Source organism: Rhinatrema bivittatum, chromosome 11 (assembly GCF_901001135.1).
Source record: "Rhinatrema bivittatum chromosome 11, aRhiBiv1.1, whole genome shotgun sequence".
Classification (NCBI taxonomy): domain Eukaryota; kingdom Metazoa; phylum Chordata; class Amphibia; order Gymnophiona; family Rhinatrematidae; genus Rhinatrema; species Rhinatrema bivittatum.
Genome location: NC_042625.1, coordinates 97,161,459 through 97,183,043, shown reverse-complemented (window position 1 = coordinate 97,183,043; position 21,585 = coordinate 97,161,459). Strand labels below are relative to the sequence as shown.

The 21,585-nt window shown below is 45.2% G+C and overlaps 2 protein-coding genes across 3 annotated transcripts; both read left to right on the top strand.

The window, feature by feature from the left end:
• Positions 1-9,065: 9,065 nt before the first annotated feature.
• Positions 9,066-11,677, top strand: LOC115100957 (gap junction alpha-4 protein-like). The gene is made up of 2 exons (XM_029620078.1): positions 9,066-9,195; positions 9,950-11,677. The coding sequence occupies exon 2, from the start codon at positions 9,962-9,964 to the stop codon at positions 10,898-10,900; it is 939 nt and encodes a 312-aa protein (XP_029475938.1). The 5' UTR covers positions 9,066-9,195; positions 9,950-9,961; the 3' UTR covers positions 10,901-11,677.
• On the top strand, positions 9,091-20,664 carry LOC115100955 (gap junction alpha-4 protein-like). Of its 2 annotated transcripts, none has more exons than XM_029620076.1 (2): positions 9,091-9,195; positions 19,564-20,664. In XM_029620076.1, exon 2 carries the CDS (start codon positions 19,582-19,584, stop codon positions 20,641-20,643), a length of 1,062 nt encoding a protein of 353 aa, XP_029475936.1. In that variant the 5' UTR covers positions 9,091-9,195; positions 19,564-19,581; the 3' UTR covers positions 20,644-20,664. The 2 variants fall into 2 exon arrangements, with proteins under 2 accessions (XP_029475936.1, XP_029475935.1); XM_029620075.1 differs by lacking the exon at positions 9,091-9,195 and adding an exon at positions 18,069-18,201.
• The last annotated feature ends 921 nt before the right edge of the window (positions 20,665-21,585 follow it).

The following is a 21,585-nucleotide window of genomic DNA, read 5'->3' as shown; positions in this document are numbered from 1 at the left end:
CACAGGGTCTGTTCCTCTGCTCAACGACTGGAGAGCGGCTCGCAGTGAGCCTCTCTGATACTCTGTTATCATTGCCACAGTGAGTGAGCTTAGATTTTATATGCAGGTCAGAAAGGAGTAAGTAATGAATGTGGAGATCCCCGGGGAGGCTGCATTAGCTGGGATAATGGCAGGAGGTGACCCTACAACTCATGCACAGAAATGGATTGTTTTCAAATTCTCACTGCCATCCCTTTCTCTTTTGCATGCATCGGGTGGCACTGAATGGTGCCTAGATAGCATCAGCTGATGTTGCAACTGGCCAGGGATAGGGTAGGGCGGCAAAGGCTGCCATGCAGAAGGGAGGCAGTGGGCAACATTAATTTATAGCGAGTTACAGAAATATGAATTAAGGGAGTAGCAGGGGAGAGGAAAGAATACTCTAAGGGTATGAATCCTGCACCAGGTGGCCGATTCCATAGGTGCAGCACAGTATGGAGGGGACCCTCTCCTTTAAAAAGAGGAAAGTGATGGAAACATCTCTGAACCTCATCGGGGTTCCAGTCGTGGTGCCTGGGGCAGGGGAGCTCTTCCCTTCCAGTTTGGATCCAATTGGGGCCTAGTAGGGGACGTTATTGGGCTTCCAGCTGAAGGCTGGTGCTGAAAGGGGCCCACCCACCCCCAAACCTTTCTTTTTCTAGAAGTGACTACAATAATGGGACATTGGGAGTGGAGGAGAGAATAGCAAACACTACTTTTATTTTTGGTGCAGGACAGCACCACCGAATTCTCCTGTCTTTACAATGACATTCACAAATGAGAGATTTGCTTCTTGGAAGAAGAACAGATTATATTATTCATATTGACTTGCCCTCCACTCACACTGTCCATTGGTCTGTCCTATAATTAAATTCTAGGAGGACAGCAGTGCAGAAAACCCTTCGGGTGATTCCCCTTATTTCAATACTAGGCACGAGGGCTTCCTTCTGAGGCATGGAAAAGTTAGCACTGATCACATCTCAAAGTGCGACGGGACCTCCCCTGGACTCCCATTCCTAATGAGTGCATCATGAATTCCCGTCCCAGCTGGTGTCCAGGAAGCTCAGGAGGAGGGGTGGCCGTGATGCTCATGGCCAGACATTGCTCTCCTATTTCAGAAAGGCAATGCGAGTCAATATTTGTGCTCAGAAGCAGAGCCAAAACTGATTTTCTTTGGGGAGAGGGGGGCACTGTAGCCGGCCACCTACCCCTACCCTAATGTGGGTCTTCATGGCTAATGATTACAAAACCCTTGTACTTCCTGGCATCATCATCCCCTCTCTTCCTACGCTCTCCCTCCATACAAGGGCTAATGCAGGCTGCTGAAAGAGCAATTATGTAAATAGGCTTCCACCTAACTCAGACATTTGTGAACAACCAAGGGTTTGGGAGATAAATAAATTTCCTGCCAAAGGTAAACAGAGACTTTGATGGTCTCACACGTTGACATGGCTAGCCCAATGCTAGTGCTGATTCCCTGTTCAAGTTAGGGGATCGTAGACTGCCAGCGCTTCCACTGGATCCATGAACCCGCTGCCAAGGGTACATGAGGGGGCACAGACCCTCCTATTGCTATGCCATTGACACAGAAGCATTATGCTGGGGGGGGGGGGGGGCGGGGGGGCTTACTCTGGTCCTCAGGAGCCACAAAAACAGGTTTGCTTTTCAGGATACCCATGATGAATATATATGAGATATCTGCATACATGCAAATCGCTCTCATGTAGAGTCAATGTGGATATCCTGAAAATCTGGCCTGTGTGTGGCTCTTGAGGACCAGATTTGGCAAGCCCTGCATTATGTAGTAAAGAGTATCAAGATTTAATGATTAGTTGGGGGTACATGGATATGAATCCTTTCTGTTGACAGAAATTGCATGGTAGGATGGCTCGTGCTTCGTGTGGATAACAGATGCTCTGTCCACAATACAAAAACACAACCATTAAGTCATCTCCACTTAGAAAAGAATAAGGAAGTAATGGTGTGAAATGAAATGCTCAGCTTGTGCAGAACGCCACCTTCCTGCCCTGTGCTCGGATAGAAATGTTTGGGAGGTGAGACGTGCTTTGTCTCGGAGGATGACAAGGAGAAGCGCTGAAAGCAATCAAAAGCCTCAGAAGTCCCCAAGCAGAATTCAGGGAGATGATTTCACAGCCCTTGCTGTAAGATGCACCTTTAAATTAGACCCACTACAGTATATTTGTATCAAAACATTTTACCTCTAAATTTCGGTACCAGTTCTCAAACAGGCATTGGAAGAAATGCAAGGGGGAAAAGGCACTGGAGAATTTACAAAAATGAGATGCTTGCAGGATAGCACAAACTCTTGTGAAACTGGTTTAGAGCTCACTCCAGGTTGTGAAAGTTTTAGATGCACAAAGTAACCCACATCACACACTGTATTTATAAAATGTTACTTTTTTTATGCTTTGTTTTTTTCTACGTGAGTCTTTTAAAAGTTCAGTTCCCCCTTCACAAGCATTGTCTTACTTACATGAGCACAATGTGTACAGTTTATAGGACACCAATAAAACTGACTTTTTAAACATAAATGCATTCTCTCGTGGTTAATCAGAGCCACTTCAAGGAGATTCTGGGCTGAGTTTCTAAACAGGACTAGACAAGTGGAAACCACAAATGTCAGGGAAGTCTCTAATGTGCACATTCACTTCTGTCTCATTCTGGGGTCTCTCCCCCTTCCTGGGGCCCAGGCTTGCTTTCTCCTCCCTGTTGGGGGGAGCAGGATCCACTCTGTGGCCTTGTTACAGATGGTGAGGGCCAGCAGATTCCCGGGTCCAACTAAGTTCCTCTTCTCCTACCATCCCCCACCCTCCCTACATTCATCTCCTGATCCCTCTCTTCCCCATCTCCCAGGTTCCCATAAGCTGTGCACATGCACACAGCCATGAAAGAATGCACACAGGAAAGCACAAACATATACAAGAAAAGAAGAGAGAATAGGTTTCTGCAAAAGTTTGTAACTTCATTGCACACGAAGCCAGAAAGAAATTAACACATGGCCCCCAGGGTTCCTCTCTTAACCATTTGCCCCTTCCTCCTCCCCCTAATAAAAGTGTTTCTCTGGTCCTTTCCCTTATTCACCACAGCTTCCTCCTCTCAAGATGATCCATCCTCCCCCCCAGGCCTGATCCTCCTGGGCCAAGCAGCACCAGCTGCCACTTCCCCCACACATGGCCCAGAGAGGGGTCATGAAGAAGCAAGAGGGGCGCCAGAGAAGGAGGCGGAGTGCTCTTGGATGGTTGGCTGATGACCACAGTGCTTTCAGCAGTCCTCTCACCACTGGTTCCAAAGTTTACTTAAAAATTCAGTGTTTTGGAGAGAAAATGTAGATCAGCGATTCCCAAACCTATCCTTGGGGCCCACCTGGACCAGTCGGGATAACCACCGTGAATATGCATGCAATGGAGACGGTGTATGCAAACCTCTCATATGCATATTCATCATGGATATCATAAAATCACTGGCCAAGAGGTCCCCCGGGGATCTGGTACAGAAATCCCCAATGTAGATAATGAAACAATTCTGAAAATGTTACTCAGTACAAACGGATTCCAAGTGTCTGATTCCATCCTTGCCATCTGAATGCTGATGACAAAGAACTATCACCACAAAAAGAAGTAAACCAGTGAATGGTAAAACACAGCTATTAGCCTTTGCAGTCGTTACTACAGATTAGGACCCTAAACCAGCTGCCCGCGCATCCTGCTCCGATCTCCGCCTTAGGCTTTCTGTGTCATTAGCTAGTGCTGGGTAAGGAGGAAATGATCAAGAGGTCAGGATGGTGTTCGGATCCTATCTGCCGACCATTCCTGTTTGGAATTTCACACGTCAATTTCAACAAGCAAACAATTATTAATATATTGTTTTTTCCTAATGATAAAATATTATAAATACAATTCAGAGCAATAAATCATAAACAATGCAAGAACACAGCAATTCTATATACCAGAAGAAGTTTGCCCTATAAACAGAGCAGCCACAAGATAGGAGTGGTGGCCAGAACAATGGCTTCAAATTCCACTTCCTCCGTTGATGCTCCTCGTGATCTCCCATTGTCTCAGGTCCCATAAGGTATATTTGCTATGCACACATTTTTTGCATGTATAACTTTAATCCCAATTCAACAAGTCATTTAGCATACAAGTGTGCACATAATTAGGGCTCCTTCATGCAAATCACATTAATCAAGACATTAGTTACTGCTTCCCAATGCAGAGAGGTGCGTAGGTTTAACTCATGCTTTGGAAATGTAACTCCTGATCAGAGGTGGAGCAAAGTTCCTGGGGCTACTGTTAGTCTATAGGGCTGATCCTGGAGGAACCCCCTAGGCAGTCAGGTTTTCAGAATCTGCATGAGATAGATCTGCTATTAATTAAGTTGACTTAGAAATAGCCACTGCTATTACTAGCAACAGTAACAGGGAATAGACTTAGTGTTTGGGTACTTGCCAGGTTTCTTGTGGCCTGGATTGGTCACTGTTGGAAAACAGGATGCTGGGCTTGATGGACCCTTGGTCTGACCCAGTATGGCAACTTCTTATGTTCTTATGCATGCACTGCCTCCTTCACATGCAAATTTTCTCTCATTGCATATTCATTTTGGATATCCTGAGAACCAGACTGATTGAAGGTCCCCCAGGACAGGCTGGGAATCTGTACTGTAGTGCTGGGCACAAGATTTACAAAGTAAATCATGTTTCATGCACAGAGAATAGACTTTGTGCAAATATGTCTGTGTGCTTTGTTTAAAAATACACCTCACTATTAATTAACACACTATTAATCTACTTTTTTTTAGCACACTAGTAAAGAAAAACATGTGCTGAAAGGGACTTGTACCTCAATTACTACTAATGCTGTAAACTGCATTATCTAGAAAGACAGGCTAAAAATATCAAATTAAATAATTCGAGAGGACCTTATAAAATGGAGAGCAGCAATACCAAAGGACGTTTTTACATCAGGACTTTTAGCAAAGATGGGCCATTGTTTGCTTGTTTAAATTCACCAGATCATTCTCTGCCATTACATTTGAGAGAGAAACTTCTATTGTGCTGTGTCTGAGGAGGATGTGTGCAACTCTGGCGCCACCCAGCGTTCAAACCTGTGAAAAGCAGCCAAATGTAGGTAAGCCAATAAGTGCCATGCTGGGACGAACGAACATGGGCAATCCGGGTCATCAGGAAGTCCCTGGCAGATCCCAAAGGGTGGATCCAATTCTTTGTTGCTCACTCCTAGGGATAAACCTTGGCTTTCCTCAAGTCTTCCTGTCTAATAATGGATTCTGGGGCTTCCAAGCCTCTTTAAGCCCAGCTATGCCAGATGCCTTGAGCACAGCTTTATTGGATGTGCAGCGGGAAACTGTTTTAAAGCCGAAAGCTGCTAGTTTCATGGCATGTCCCCTATCTGAAAAGGTCACTTACTGTTCCCCTCCACTCATGACTTTACAAACCTCTCTCTTATCCCCTTCTCAGGCATCTCTTCGCCAGGCTGAAGACTTTAAGGATTGTTTGTACCTTTTCTAGCTCCACTTTTTTAAGTTGGGGCAACCACAACTGCAGGTGATAGTTAAGGTAGAGTCGCAGCAAAGACCGATGCAGAGCCAGGAGGACTCTCACAGCTTCATTCTCCACTGCTTTCTGGATCTTCTGATCTGCATTATGTACATCATATCGTGATCAGGCTTACCGAATGCAGTAGTACAATTATATGAATCTTTATGGGGGTGGCGGGGGGCAGTTTGAGTGTTAATACCCCATAACTACTGCTTTAGTTTAGTTTATTAGCTTGATTAATGACTATATCTTACTGCAGTAATTCAAAGCAATTTAGCTTCGCTACTGTGAAAAGTAAACCAAATAAACCCGGATAACTAGTAATTTGCCATTTTATTTGGATTAAATGAAAACAAAGGTTTTATTAAGGGCCCAACCCCCTTTACAACACTATTGTGTAATGACCCATAGGGGGAGATCTTTACTCAGTGTGGTGAAAATACCATAACCAGCCCCAGAGTACAACAAGAAGCTTTAAGTGGGACTGTGAGTGGTTTGGGACACATCTAATAAAATGCATTGCTTTGGATGAATTTACTTTCACAGGACAGAGAATTTGCAGGGATCTCCCAGCTGATGCAGGATAGATCTGAGTTCTTTTGGGTGGGTAAATGCATGAGGAGGCTTCTCTGGCATGTCTATGGATGCAGACAGTCTCTCGTTCTGACAGCTTAGGTTTCTGGAGCAAGTTCCGGGGCTCAGGTCCCACCTGTGCCTTGCTGGAGCAGCCCGGGATGCAGGTGAGCTTCAGTGCCATACGTGCCTCCTGAGCCCCTGCAGGCCATGGAAGTTAAAGGTTTGGTCAGTTTTTGAAAGCAGCGGCATTGCAAGGTACTTAAAAGATCCAGGGCACAGGCCCATAGGGCCTTCCTGCCACTCCCTGGAATTTGATAACTATGCACTTGAATCACTAAAGTTATTCTCCCACAGACACAGAATGGGAAAAACGCCTTAGTGAATGCAGGCCCTCTGGAGACAGGAGAAGCCTACAGTAACTGAATGTAAACCGATGTGAAATCTCAGATCGAATGTCGGTATATAAAAATAAATACATACATACAGTGCCTGAACAGCAGAATATAAATGAAACAAATATCACTACAATTACTTAATAGCATCATTCAATCAATTCTTCTACATAGATGTGGGAGTGAAGTCTGGACAGAATTTCAAACACACTGCACCCCAGTTCTGAAACACATTCTGCATCCGTAGAAATTCTCTTAACAACGGTCACAGGAATTTCTCCTCTCAACTGACTACACAAAAGGAAAATTATATTCAAATTCTAGTATCACATCAGTAACAGAATCATAAACATCTTCTACTGCCAGGCACTTTTTGAAGTAATACAAAATCCTGCAAAAGGACAGAGAACTTATGTAGCAAACCTACTATACCCTAACACCACTAACCCCCAGGACTCAAATAACAGCAAAGCTTCCTAAGAAAGGGCAACAATACAAATATTACTACAGGCCCTAGAACACCAATACACCAGCCAGACTGTTCTAGATCCCTATGCAGACACTACGTGCCAGCAGAATCCCTGACATGCAGAACACAGATTGACCACAAATTAAAAACAGAAGCAAACAAAACTGAAATGAAAACTCCATGAAGCTCGTCTCTGCAGGTAGAGAATAACAAATGCATTTCCTCCTAGAGTTAGCAAAATACAAAGATATAAGAAATGCACATTCCCAAAGCTGACATAATTCATGCATTAAAAACAGAAAATAAAATGTTTTCTTCTACCTTTTGTCATCAGGCAGATTGGGTTGGTTTTGGTCTCTCTTTTTGTCTTCTTCTATGTTCTTTTCTAGAGTCTCCTTTCCATTTCTTCCCTCCCTGCATCTGACATTGATCTTTCCCGTCTGACTCGCTAGCCATTCATAGCTGCATTACACCTCTCCTTGTCCCCCATTTAATCCCTCTAGCCCTGTCTCCTTTTTACCTTTCACCTTCCATCTCTCGCTCCTTTCCCAGCCTCCTATTTCCTCACTCCCTAGATCTCCATTTCTGCCCACTGCACTCACCCCCTTCATTTCCCTCACAACCTTTCACCAGCTCAGCTCCTTCCCTGGCCTCCAGACTCTCTTCTGTCACTTAGCTCCTACCCAGCCTCCTATTACCCCTCTTTCACCACCTCCTCAGACCCATTCCTCATCCCCTTCCTTTCTCGCACCCCTCCACAGAAACCCCATCTCTTTTTACTAGTTCTCACCCTCTCTCCTGTCCTCCAGGTCACCCCATCCTACCCTTCAGCCTCCTCCTCCTCTTACTCCAAACTCATACCCCCTCAACCCAACACACATCCAAGCCCTGCTCTACACCCACTATCTCAGTCCCCAATCTCCTACTTAATCTCAATCCCTGCTTTCCCAGACTTTCCCTCAGATCCTGTCTCCATTCTTCAACTGCTCTCCCCCTCTCCCCAGTCACTGAGTCCCATTCTTCCCTTGTTGTTCCCATTTCCCCCCTGCTCTTCCCCCAAATTCCTGACCCTACTCTTCTTCTGCACTTCCACCCAGTCCAGAGTCCCTTTTTTCTTCCAGATTCCTACCATTTCCATCTTCCCTGCCTCTCCTCCTAATCCTTGAATCTTATCTTTTCCTTACTGCTCCCCAATCCCCATCCTATGTTTCCCTGCTCTCCCCTAATCCCCATTCTAACCTTATCACCTAGTACCCATTCATCTAGATTCTCCCAGTCCCCTTTCTTCCCCTCCCCCCCATCCATTCTCTCAAATTTCCCCAGTCCCCATTCTTCGATTCCCCCCATTCCACAAGTCCCCAGTCTTCCCCTATTCTCCCTGCTCTCAAGTCTCCATTCTTTCCCAACTCTCCTCCCAGTTCCTGGGGGCTATTCTTCCCTTGTTCACTCCCCTAATCCTCAAGTCCCAGGTCTCCCACTACCCATCCAATCCCCATTCTTACCTTACCCAAGTCCCCCAGTTCTTGCTCTCCTGCCTTCCCTGCAGCCCCATTTTTCTCTTGTTCCCTCCCAAACTATTTCTCGGTCCCTGCGCTATTCCCATCGCTAGGGTGCGTCTCTCAAACCTAGGGCCAGCACCTGGAAGCAGGTACAGCCACAATTCCTCCTCCCTCCTGCAGTCTCCTGACGGAACCACAGAGCTCTTGAATCTACGGAGCTCCGCGGAGCTCAAACCTCCGCCGCTTCACCTGTACAGACCCCGCGCTGATGTTTGAACTTCGCGGGGCTCTTGGAGCTACGGAGCTCCGCGGAGCTCAAACCTCCGCCGCTTCACCTGTACAGACCCCGCGCTGATGTTTGAACTCCGCAGGACTCTTGAATCTACGGAGCTCCGCGGAGCTCAAACCTCCGCCGCTTCACCTGTACAGACCCCGCGCTGATGTTTGAACTTCGCGGGACTCTAAATCTACGAAGCTCCGCGAAACTCAAACCTCAGCTGCTTGGCCTACGTGGATCCGCGCTAACGATTGAACCTCGCGGGGCTCCGTAGATACAAGAGCCCCCGCGGTTCCACAATTTCTATTTCCATCAAGGGGACCACAGGAAGGAGGAGGACTTGTCCCTTTTATCCAAGTTGAGGACATTGTGGGACCGTGAAGGGCGCGGTGAGTCAGAGGAAGATATAGTTTTGTTTTCTTATAGTGGCCGCTGAGACTCGGGGCTCCTGTTTGAGTTACTTTTGTAGAAATGTGTCTGTCTTGTTGGACTCACGTTTACCATTTGGTTATTCTGATCAGATTTTAACTCTTGCTATATAGTTTTCTTAGTTTAGACTTGCTAACTAGTTCCAACACACGGTTTATTTGAGTTTATTCTAATGCCTATAGGCTGTAACCTTTTCACCCACCTTCCTATGCTGTACTTTAGACATTTAAAAGACCTACTGCATTCTTAAGCAAAACCTATTGTATCATTAATAACAGGAATTAAGGTAAAAATTCTATATCTCAATCATTGTTAAGTAAACACACTGCACTTTAATGGTGAGGAAAACAGGACTGAGGGATGATGGGCTTGTGATTGGAGGATTGACCTATGTTTTAGGCAATATCCTGGGTACAGTCCAGCTCCCCGTCGCTGACTCTCAGGATTGCCTGTAGCTATGTCACATTATCTCCTTGTGCCTCCGCTGCCATTTCTGGTATAGGGTAATAGCACCAGCATTGTTCCAACTCCTTTTCACTCTTTGGAAGCTTCCTGAGGTCATCCACTCCAGATGGCCTGAAGGAGGAAGGTATAATGTGCAAAGATACAGTTGGTAATTTACTCTGGGAATGAGGGAATCAAGCTACTATGTACTTCAGTGATGCGACCTAGGCTGGGAGCTGAGTAAAGCTAACTTTTCTAACTTATTTCTAGGACTGACGGAGAATGGGGGAGTGGGACTTTTTGAAGCATCTCCTGGATGAGGTGCAGGAGCACTCCACGCTCATTGGGAAGATCTGGTTGACTGTGCTCTTCATTTTCCGGATCTTGGTCCTGTGCGTAGCTGGAGAGTCTGTCTGGGGGGATGAACAGTCAGACTTTGTCTGCAATACCCAGCAGCCCGGCTGCGAAAATGTCTGTTATGACCAGGCTTTCCCCATCTCCCACATCCGATTCTGGGTTCTGCAGTTCCTGTTTGTCAGCACTCCAACTCTGCTCTACCTTGGTCATGTGATCTACCTGTCCAGGCGGGAAGAAAAGCAGATGTGGCGTGAGTGTGAGCTCAGAGGTCTCCAGACACAAGACCTGCAAACAGAATCTTTTTTGGATAAGAAACCCTCCAAGAAGCTCAAAATACAGGGGTCCTTGATGCTCACCTACACTATAAGTGTCATTTGTAAAAGTATCTTTGAAGCGGGATTTCTGCTTGGCCAGTGGTATTTGTATGGCTTTGTTATGCCTCCTGTTTATGTGTGTGAAAGAGACCCATGCCCTCACAAAGTAGACTGCTTTATCTCCCGTCCTACCGAGAAGACCATCTTCATCTTTTTCATGATGGTGGTAGCTCTGGTGTCGCTTCTTCTCAACCTGCTGGAGCTTGCTCACCTGAAATACAAAAGCAAATCTCAGAATCAGAGGAAGAGCTCGCCTCTATCGGCTATGAACAGCTTCCTGCAGAAGCCATCAGAGGTTCAAATCAAACCCTTTGAGGATGAGCCCTACTTCTACCTTCCTATGTCGGAGGCTCATCCTCCCTACACAGGCTCCAGCAAACCATCCCAGAATCCCTTCTCCACAATGCCTGTGAATGCTGCTGCTCTCCAGACTGAGGAAAGGCCATTGAGCAGAGTGGGAAGCTCTACTTCCAAACAACAATACGTGTAACACAAGGAACAAAATGTTCCCACCCTGAGGGCAGGCACACCACCTCATCTCTGCTCCTCCTTGTTGGTTGCGCAACCTGTCAGAATGAGCTGGAAGATTGTCTGGCAGTAAAGAGAAAACCCAAAGAAATTCCGATGTGTGGAGTTTCATCATGTCCAGGAGACCTTCATCTTTAACATGTGAATTGGTTTGCACATTCAGCCCCATTGAGTCTTAGAAATACAGACTTTGACTTTCCAAACTGTGCACTGTCATCTTCACCTTTTCTGAACATCTTTTTCATTCTGTATCTTTGAAAAGTGTATTCATGGTTTGACTGTTTATTTACTCATCAGTTTGCAAACCTCTGGGGTCATTTTCAAATGGACAAATGTTTTCTCACACAGTGCCTGATTATTGAATTCTATGCATTAGGGAGGGGGGCGGGGAGCTTGGTAATTTAGTCCTATTGTCTGCCGCAGCCCTGGACGTTCTAGAGGAATTCCCGCAATGTGGAGAGGGCTTGGGGATTGTTACAGTGGCTGTGAGGGGGAGGGGGTGCCACCCAGCTCCTCTCCCATAGGCAGGATACTGGACGGATGCGTTTAATTTGTATGCGGGTAGGAATTCTTTCAGGAAAAGGAGACGACTTTGCGCTTTCTTTTTTTCTTTGTGCGTTTCTGCTGCAGCTTTAATAGATACGGCCAGCTCCTTACCGCAGTCTGTCATTCCCAGGCTGCATTTGATCTTTTGTAAAACTTGAGAACTGGAACTAAAATATACACATGGTGCACTGTTTCTGAGTCTCACCTTCCTTTTGTTATTGTTTTAATGGCATTTTAAAACCTCCTTCGTAGCCCTGAATCTCACTTCCTTACAAATGAAGGTTCTGTTTTAACATTTTTATGAGTGATAGTGTGGAAGGGTTATTGCAAAGATTTGCTTTTTTGCAGATAATATCTGCTACAGGCAAAACACCCATGAAGGTGTGAAAAACATGAGAAGGGATCTAGTGCAGCCTGAGTCTGGCGGGTAATAATTTAATCCTAAAGAAAATGCAGATTTGTGCACTTGGGTTGCAGAAACCCAAAGGAGCAGTAAGTCCAGTATAGGGTAGGGGCTGAAGGTCTTCAGTGCACAGAAGAGGAGCAGGATCTGGGGGGTGATCATATGTGAGGCAGAAGATGCTTTGGTGCATAGGGAAAAAAGAATAGCCAGTTAGAAAAAGGTGGCAATACAGCCTCTGTCTAAATTTTTGCTGAGACCTCATTTGGAGTCCCCTGTACAATTCAGGAGACCACAGCTTCAAAAGGATAGAAACAGGAGGAGGCCAGAGCACCGTTCCGAAAATGGTCCGTGATCTTCATCGTAAGCATATGGGGATAGACTTAAAGGTCTTCCTATGTAAAGGAGGGAAATGGAGATATTGAAATACCGCTAAGGAATAAATGCACAGGAAGTGGGCGTCTTTCAGTGAAAAAGAAGCTCTAGGATGAGCTTTGTGCATCAGGAGTTGGGGGACCCTGCATCCCACCTGTGTTTGCCCTGACCCTAACGTGACAGATTTCCCAATTTTACCCGCTCACTTATGAAGAGGAAGGTCACTCTCTGTTATTGCTTGGATGGCGAGGGGTCTTCTTTTCCAATTTCAGACTAGATCCATAAGCTTTCAGGAAAACACTTAGGTTTATCTGTATTAAAGTTAGAAACCAATGCTGAAAATGTGGTTTCTGGAGGTTGAATGGCTCATGTACTTCATCGCAGAGGGGGACGGGGTCAGCTTGCAAGGGTTTCCCCTGCACTGAGGTCTGCAGTGCTGCAGGAAGTGGCTGGGGACTCTGCAAGAATTTGCAATATTATTTTAACCAGATGGTGGCGCTGACGTCCTAGCTAGTGGATTGGAGTTTGACTCGCTTGTGGTAGAAATGAAGGTTAACAAAGAAGCTTTGGGTGAGAGATTTTACTGGCCTAATGCAATCCATCTGTGCCAAGCTTCAGGCCTGCAAAAGGTGAGGGGGTATCAACAGCAGCAGAACAAGGGGCCGCAATGACTCTGGAGTTTTGCCCCATGACATCTCTCACAATCCAGATTTTGAAGAAATAAGTTAAGTGTTGGCTCTGATAATTAATTTCTCGATCCTTCTGCTCCTGCCTCTGACTTCCTTCCTTCTCCCTTTAAAACTATTCACCTCTCCCTTTCACTGTTGTTTCTAGGGCAATGATTCCAGCCATTTCTGACCCCCTCTCCTCTCTCCCTGGAGGTTGGGTTTTGTTTGGTTTTGTTACATGGCCTGACTTGAAGGAAAAGTTGCTACATGTGCTCTGTTTGCTGCTTCCTCTCTCATCCTCCTGTGCAGCTGTGAGAACCCCAGCCTGCTCTTTCACGGCTGCGCTGCTTCCATATACGAGGGGAGTAAAAATTAATGTACAACTTTTTCTCTTTATTTGGAGAGGGAGGAGTCTGACACTTTCCTCCATTTCTTTGGGTTTCCAGATCAGTTAGAACCAGTGATAAGAAATGCCAAGCTGGGTCAGACCAAGATCCATCGAGCCCAGCATCCTGTCTCCACCAGTGGCAGTCCAGGTCGCAGGTACCCAGCAGATCCCAGATTCCTGTTACTCATTCCCAGGGATAGAAACAGCTTAAGTGATGGACGTCTCCTGCAGGTTCTTGTCCAAACCCCGCTGTGCTGGTCACCTTGATCACATCCTCTGGCAACAGATCCCACAGCCTGACTGTGCGCTGAGTGAAAAGCACTTTCTACCGTCTGTTCTGAATCTGCTGCTAGTCACTTCCATGGAGTGTCCCCGTGTTTTAGTATTATTTGAAAGGGTAAATAACTGCTATATTAAATCATTAGCAAAAAGTGCCCATAGTTGCTGATCTATAATAGCCTGTGTGGACTGGAGGGTGGCCAATGTAACCCCAATATTTAAAAAAGGCTCCAGGGGCGATCCGGGTAATTATAGACCAGTGAGCCTGACTTCAGTGCCGGGAAAAATAGTGGGAACTATTCTCAAGAACAAAATCACAGAACATATAGAAAGACATGATTTAATGGGACACAGTCAACATGGATTTACCCAAGGGAAGTCTTGCCTCACAAATCTGCTTCATTTCTTTGAAGGGGTTAATAAACTGTGAAGGGGATAAAGGTGAACCGGTAGATGTAGTGTATTTGGATTTTCAGAAGGCGCTTGACAAAGTTCCTCATGAGAGGCTTCTAGGAAAAGTAAAAAGTCATGGGATAGGAGGCGATGTCCTTTCGTGGATTACAAATTGGTTAAAAGACAAGAAACAGAGAGTTGGATTAAATGGTCAATTTTCTCAGTTAAAAGACAAGACTTGCTCACATATCTCATCCATGGGACAGGAGTCATCCCCAACGGCTCCAGCTCTGCCGATGCCTGAGGGTGGCCAGCGCCATTTTGAATTGTGGCTGCAGTGGGTCAGGAGCGACTGAGAGTGGGGTAAGATGCTTGGGGGGAGGGGGAGTGCTTTGGCAGTGAAGGCCTGGGGGGGAGGGGCTTTTATTAAAATGTAGTGGGGCTCAGACCCAACCTGATACCATTTTTTGTAGAAAGAAGTGTAGCTGCCTTGTTAGTCTACTTGAACAAAGGGAAAAAAGGTTAACAAATATCAACAAAATCCTCCCAAAATAAATGTTGATCCCTTTTTTATAAGACTAGCAATATTTTTCTTGACTAATGTTCCCTTTCTCCAATCCTTCTGATTCAAGGAATATCATCTTACACAAGTTAGTCAAGACATGGATTGCGTTAGTCCAATAGAAAGAGTCCACCAGGTTTTGGTTAATTTAGTTTTCTTTTCTGTTTTAAATGAAGAAAGGAGAAACTGTTCTGTGCATCCCGCCTGGCTGTGAACGATCACTAGCACCTCAACGTATCATCCAGTGAATGAGAGGCCATGAAGGACCCGAGGGACTTGGATAAGCTGAGCACTTAGGAGTCAGATAAAAGCCTCTTTGACTCTCCTTGCATGACAACATTAGGATGACTTGTTTCAGGATCCCCATAGTCAGGGTAACCCAAGTCTTGATGTGCTGCTGCCTCACAGCTGAATGCTTTCAAGTCCTTTGGATAGGATGTGAAGTCATTTCCACTCCAACACTATCAGTCCGATACAGTACAGTGCGCTCCGGAGTGCACTGTTAACCTGCCATTGGACGTGCGTTTTCCCTTACCCCTTATTCAGTAAGGGGCGGAAAATGCGTGTCCAAACTGCCAAACCTAATAGCGCCCTCAACATGCAAATGCATGTTGAGGGCCCTATTAGGTATTCGCGTGCGATTCAGAAAGTAAAATGTGCAGCCAAGCCGCACATTTTACTTTCAGAAATTAGCGCCTACCCAAAGGTAGGCGCTAATTTCTTCTGGCACCGAGAAAGTGCACAGAAAAGCAGTAAAAACTGCTTTTCTGTGCACCCTCAGACTTAATATCATGGCAATATTAAGTCAGAGGTCCTGAAGAGTAAAAAAAAAGTTTAAAAAAAAAAATTGGAAGTCGGCCGGCAGCTGTCGGGTCGAAAACCGGATGCTCAATTTTGTTGGCGTCCGGTTTCCGAACCAGTGGCTGTCAGTGGGCTCGAGAACCGACGCTGGCAAAATTGAGCGTCGGCTGTCAAACCCGCCGACAGCCGCCGCTCCTGTCAAAAAGGAGCATTCGCCCGCTCTCCCGCGGACTTTACTGAATCGGCGTGCTAGTTTGGGTGTTCAGGAGATGAGAAGCTGTGCCTTGCACATTGTGACTCCCCACTGCTGTCAGCTCTTCAGAGGAGGGCCTTCTGCAAAAGCTCACCAGGATGTACTTTCAGGGTGGGAGAAGAAGCTATGGTGAACAGGTGCATTCCTTCCCTGCTCTAGTGCTTGGGAAGCACAAGGCTCACCAGTGAAACTCGGGCTGCTCTCATATTTCTAGCCCCCAGTTTCAGAGTGCATTCAGCCAGAGTAGGGAAATCATTGAGCTTGAATGCACATCGTCATTTAATGTGCCGTTTTGGGCTGTTTGTTCAAAATCTGCCACAACCAATGAATTTGGCATATAATAGCAAAACAAAGGGAAACGCACTCTGCTGATGTCCCAAAATAACATTGCTTCCAAGAATAATTTTCTGTTTATTGTTCATAAGCCAAAGTCCATTTCCTGCATCAATTTGCTTCATGTAAATTGCAAGTTCATCTCAAAATGTTCAGAATAAGGACAAGAAGATTCAGCAAAACAATGAATAACTGCAGAAAAATGTTCAATTAACTATAATTCCCTGTATGAGCTCTGCCACTGCTGATTTAGAACACCCCAAGATTTTTGCATTTCTCTATTCCTAAATAGTTCTGCCTGTGTATAATCTTGCACTGCTTCTCAAATTGATCAGGTATTTATTTTTAAACATAATCCATCTGCTAACATCTGTTCCAGATGTAAGCCCATATTTAAGATGCTAGTATTGTGCTTTCAGAAGGAATTGGGCAGAACAGGTTATAATTTTCTTGTAATTTACAAATAAATCTAGGGAGAATGAGAGGCTGCAGCCTTTTATAGACTGTCTTGGACCAAATCCATGCACATTCCACTGTCTTTGGCAGGATCTGTCTGATGGTGTTTTAATCTGTCAGGAAGAGCCATACCTTTTTGCAATGCACTACCTCATGTTTATGCAAATATTTCTCATGCATATTCATTAGAGATATCCTGAAAACCCAACTGGCTGGCGGACACCGGTTTGAGCACTCCTGCTTTAATGTACTGCATCCCAGAGGCACTTCTTCCCTTTCACTATAGTAGAGGTGGACAACTCTGTGGCTCTCGAGGACTGAACAGGCCTGGTTTTCAGGATATCCACAATGAATCTGCATGAGAGAGATATGCATACAATGGAGGCAGTGCATGCAGATTCATAAGAACATAAGAAATTGCCATGCTGGGTCAGACCAAGGGCCCATCAAGCCCAGCATCCTGTTTCCAACAGAGGCCAAACCAGGTCACAAGAACCTGGCAATTACCCAAACACTAAGAAGATCCCATGTTACTGATGCAATTAATAGCAGTGACTATTCCCTAAGTAAACTTGATTAATAGCTGTTAATGGAACTTATCCAAACCTTTCTTGAACCCAGCTACACTAACTGCACTAACCACATCCTCTGGCAACAAATTCCATAGCTTTATTGTACGTTGAGTGAAAAAGAATTTTCTCCGATTAGTCTTAAATGTGCCACATGCTAACTTCATGGAGTGCCCCCTGGTCCTTCTATTATCTGAAAGTGTAAATAACCGATCCACATCTACTCATTCAAGACCTCTCATGATCTTAAACACCTCTATCATATCCCCCCTCAGCCGTCTCTTCTCCAAGCTGAAAAGTCCTAACCTCTTCAGCCTTTCCTCATAGGGGAGCTGTTCCATCCCCTTTACTATTTTGGATGCCCTTATGGAGTGATACGTATGAACATGCCATACTGGGTCAGACCAAGGGTCCATCAAGCCCAGCATCCTGTTTCCAACAGTGGCCAATCCAGGCCACAAGAACCTGGCAAGTACCCAAACACTAAGTCTATTCCATGTTACCATTGCTAATGGCAGTGGCTATTCCCTAAGTAAACTTGATTAATAGCAGGTAATGGACTTCTCCTCCAAGAACTTATCCAAACCCTTTTTAAGCCCAGCTACACTAACTGCACTAACCACATCCTCTGGCAACAAATTCCAGAGCTTAATTGTACAGCGGCATTATGACATTTTCCGTTTTATTCATTGTGGATATCCTGAAAACCAGGCCTGTTTTTGGCTCTCGAGGAAGGGTTTTTCCTCATGCTTGAGGAAAAAGGTAATTCTTGATGTGAGGATGTGGCACATTCACTTCTAGGGAATAAAATAAGCTCTGGAATGTTCTTTTCTTCTGTTTATTCCCCTCCTCCCCAGTTATTCTTTAATGGAAACCTTCCAGTGATTTCTTTATATTGGGTTAAAACCAGTACCTGCCAGGATGTGATTTTTCCAGCTCTCCCCTCTATCTTCAGACATTAAACACGCAGCTAGCAAACTCCAGCACAAGTGTATGGTCCTTCCCTCCCGCAAATCCCCACCCCTCGATTCAGCATCCTCCCCGAATTCCTGCCCTGCCCCCAGCATCCTGCATGTACCTTGGCCCTCCCTGCAGTTCCTGTTGCCGCTCCCTGAGCCATGGACGTCTCTTCCCCTCTCCATCCAGCACTTCCAGTAGTTTGGCAGCTGGAAGGATTCCATAACCATTGCTTCTGCTCGTCCCCTCTGTGCTGAGCAGAGACAGGCCAGCGACAAGACAGGTAGGTGAGAAGAAACCTCTTGTCTGCTTCAGCTCACAGCTGCCTTCTCTGCTACCCTGATGATTTCAGGCACCGCAGAAAGTTTGCTGATTACTGGTTGGGCTTTTTTTTGGAACTGCTCAATCAGATCAACAGAAAAATTCTGTCAGAAAAAGAAAGTTACTGCCAGTTAACCCCTTGCATGCAGCCGGTAGCATATTTCCAGGCATCACAAAAGATTGTTTTAATGTGTCCTGCCACCTCCTTCCTCACAATTCTGTGTCCCTCTTTCTTGCTAATAGTGCAGCTCCCTAATGAACAGTTCATAGGTCGACAACTGCAGGGTTTGCTTTTCTTTTAAATCCAAAGCAAAAAACCTTTTTAAATGAACTATCCAGCTTCCGGAATGGCAGTTCAGCGGGTTCTGCAGGGCGAGATGGTCTCTCTGTCTTCCTTATGACGGATGTTATGGCACCGTCAGCCTAAACAGAGAGAGAGCTGGATGGCTGTCCCATGCCCAAGACCCAGTTTCAGTCCCTTTTTCTGGATCTTGTCATTTTGCATTCACTATAACAGGGGTAGGCAGCTCTGGTCCTGGAGTGCCTCAAACAGGGCTGACTTTCAGGACAACCACAATGAATATGCATGAGACAGATCTGCATGCAATGGTTATTCATTACAGATGTCTTGTATGCGGCACTCCAGAACCGAACTTGGCTATCACTGCACGATATAATAAATATATGGAGGTGTTTGTTATATTTCTTTGGCATTGTCCCTGCCTAAGATCTCTCCTGGCTCTGTGGCCCTTTCCTAATTTTCTTTTGGACTTACATATAGATTTAAGCTTTGAATAAAACTCTAACATAAAAAGGATTTACTTTCCAGCAGGTTCCATCCTGCCCGTAAGAGCTTTCCTTGAAAAGGGATTCATTTAAAAGTCCTGGTGCACTGTGAACGTTTTGGGGTGCCCATGCTGCGTTTTGCACTCTTATTTGCAGGTGATTTGGGGTTTTAAGCACCACGTTAAGACAGGTGAGGGCAAACTCCAGTCCCAGTGGCCATTAATCTGCTGGCGTTTTCAGGATATCCTTGATGAATGTGCACGACACAGACTTGCATAGAACTGAAGCGGTTAACATGCAAAACTATTTCATGCATATTCATTAAGGATATCTTGAAGACCCGAGGACTGGAAATTACCAACCTCTGCATTGAGTACTTAACATTTAATCTGATGCAGTATTAAGCTAAAACATATTTCTAACAACCATTTACAAAACAGCAAAGTAGATGAGATTTTTTTGCATACAAACAGATTTCCATGGGTATGAGCATACAATTCATGTATAGTTTGACAGTGAATTATCCTCTAATTTACAGATACAGCATCCAAAGAGAATGGGAGATTGGGGCTTCTTGGAGAAATTGTTGGACCAAGTACAGGAGCATTCCACTGCCATCGGCAAAGTCTGGTTGATGGTGCTCTTCATTTTCCGGATTTTGATCTTGGGGTTGGCTGGAGAGTCTGTTTGGGGGGATGAACAGTCAGAGTTTCTTTGCAACACTAAGCAGCCAGGTTGTATCAATGTCTGCTATGACAAGGCTTTCCCCATTTCTCATGTCCGGTTCTGGGTTCTGCAGTTCTTGTTTGTCAGCACACCAACACTGGTGTACCTGGGTCATGTGATCTACCTGTCCAGGCAAGACGAAAAGCTGAAACAGAGGGAGAGCAATCTCCGAGCTCTCCAGACAAAAGATCTGCAAGTCGATGTGCAAATCGCAGGCATTGAGAAGAAGTTATCTAAGATCTGTATGCAAGAGGATGGCAAAGTCAAGATCCAGGGTGCCTTGATGTTGACTTATACCGTAAGTGTCATCTTCAAAAGTTTGTTTGAAGCTGGCTTTCTGCTTGGACAGTGGTATTTGTATGGCTTTATGATGGCCCCAGTGTATGTATGTGAAAGGGATCCATGCCCCCACAAAGTGGACTGCTTCAACTCCCGCCCCACAGAGAAGACCATCTTCATCCTCTTCATGATGGTGGTGTCTCTGGTTTCACTCCTTCTCAACCTGATGGAACTTGTCCACCTTGTTTGCAAGTGCATGCTTCACAATGTGAAGAAGGGTCCACCTAGCTCACCTCCAAGAGATCTCAACAGCTTCCCACAGAAATTATCTGAGGGTTCAACCAAATCGTTTCCTGATGACCCCTGCTGCTGCCTTCCCATTACAGAAAACCATCCTTCAGCACCAGCCTGTATCAAGTTATCGAGTGAACAGAACTGGACCAATTTCACCATGGAACATCACCTGGCAATGCAGAGCAGAAACAATGCTGCTCTGGAGCAATCACCCCAAGGCACCTACTCACCAACAGATTTGGCTAGCCATCCCTTTGGAGTTCATGAAAAGCCACTGAGCCGAGCTAGCAGTGCTAACTCTAAACAAAAATATGTTTAATTCAAGCAGCAAACCAAAAACTATGACAGTCGCTTCCCTAGTCTGAGGCAAGCTTTTTCTTTAATATTGTGTTCATATGCGCATCACAGCATGTGTCGGTAGAAACGCCCTCAGAATAAAACAGCAAAGTTTATTCTTATAAATGACTGCATGAGGATATCATGTTAACTCATCAGCTGCTTACCTTCCGTTATTACATGAAATTAATTTATCTCAGGGTAGCACAGAACTGAACAGCCCCATTTTCTTTTCACTCATCACCCAATTGTCTGCCGCTCTGTGAAGAGACAAGGGGACAGCAGCATTCATTATGCCTAGGCATAGGTTGTGAGTACTACACTTGGATGTAGTTTAGCATCTTCTATGTTATGCAGATAATACTCAGAACGCGTGCACCATCCATAGTGCAGAATAAGATCTTGCATTTAAAAAGAAAAATTATGATTGAGTAGTGCCTTTTGTGGCTTAAAACTCCTTAAAACCTCTTTCAACAAGGTACTCATGTGACTGTAGATAGCAGAGAAGCAGAAATAACCATTTCTATCTAAATCAGCCCTTGATAGACACCGATACCCAGTGACCCCTCTTTTTGAGTGCATGTACTCAGCTTTTAGGAAAATATAATCAAGTTATAATATCCCATCGGAGCAAGCTTGGCCCAAGCAATTACTGACAGAGGGCCCCTTGGAGCCCTCTCTTTTCCCAAGTCAGTGACTTACTGAAAAAAGAAATCTAGGATGATTTTTCAAGATTCATATTTCAGCAACTGTATTTTTTATTTCTATTTGTGGGCTCCTGCCAGTCCATTTGTATATACTGGTAATATAGTGAATCAGACTCTGCTCTGCTTTACAAGAAACTGTGCAGTGTCTGTGAAATCTGGGGGTAAAGGCAACGTCTATGGAAAAAGCAGAAGTTCAGGGCTTGGTAGGAAACTCAGCT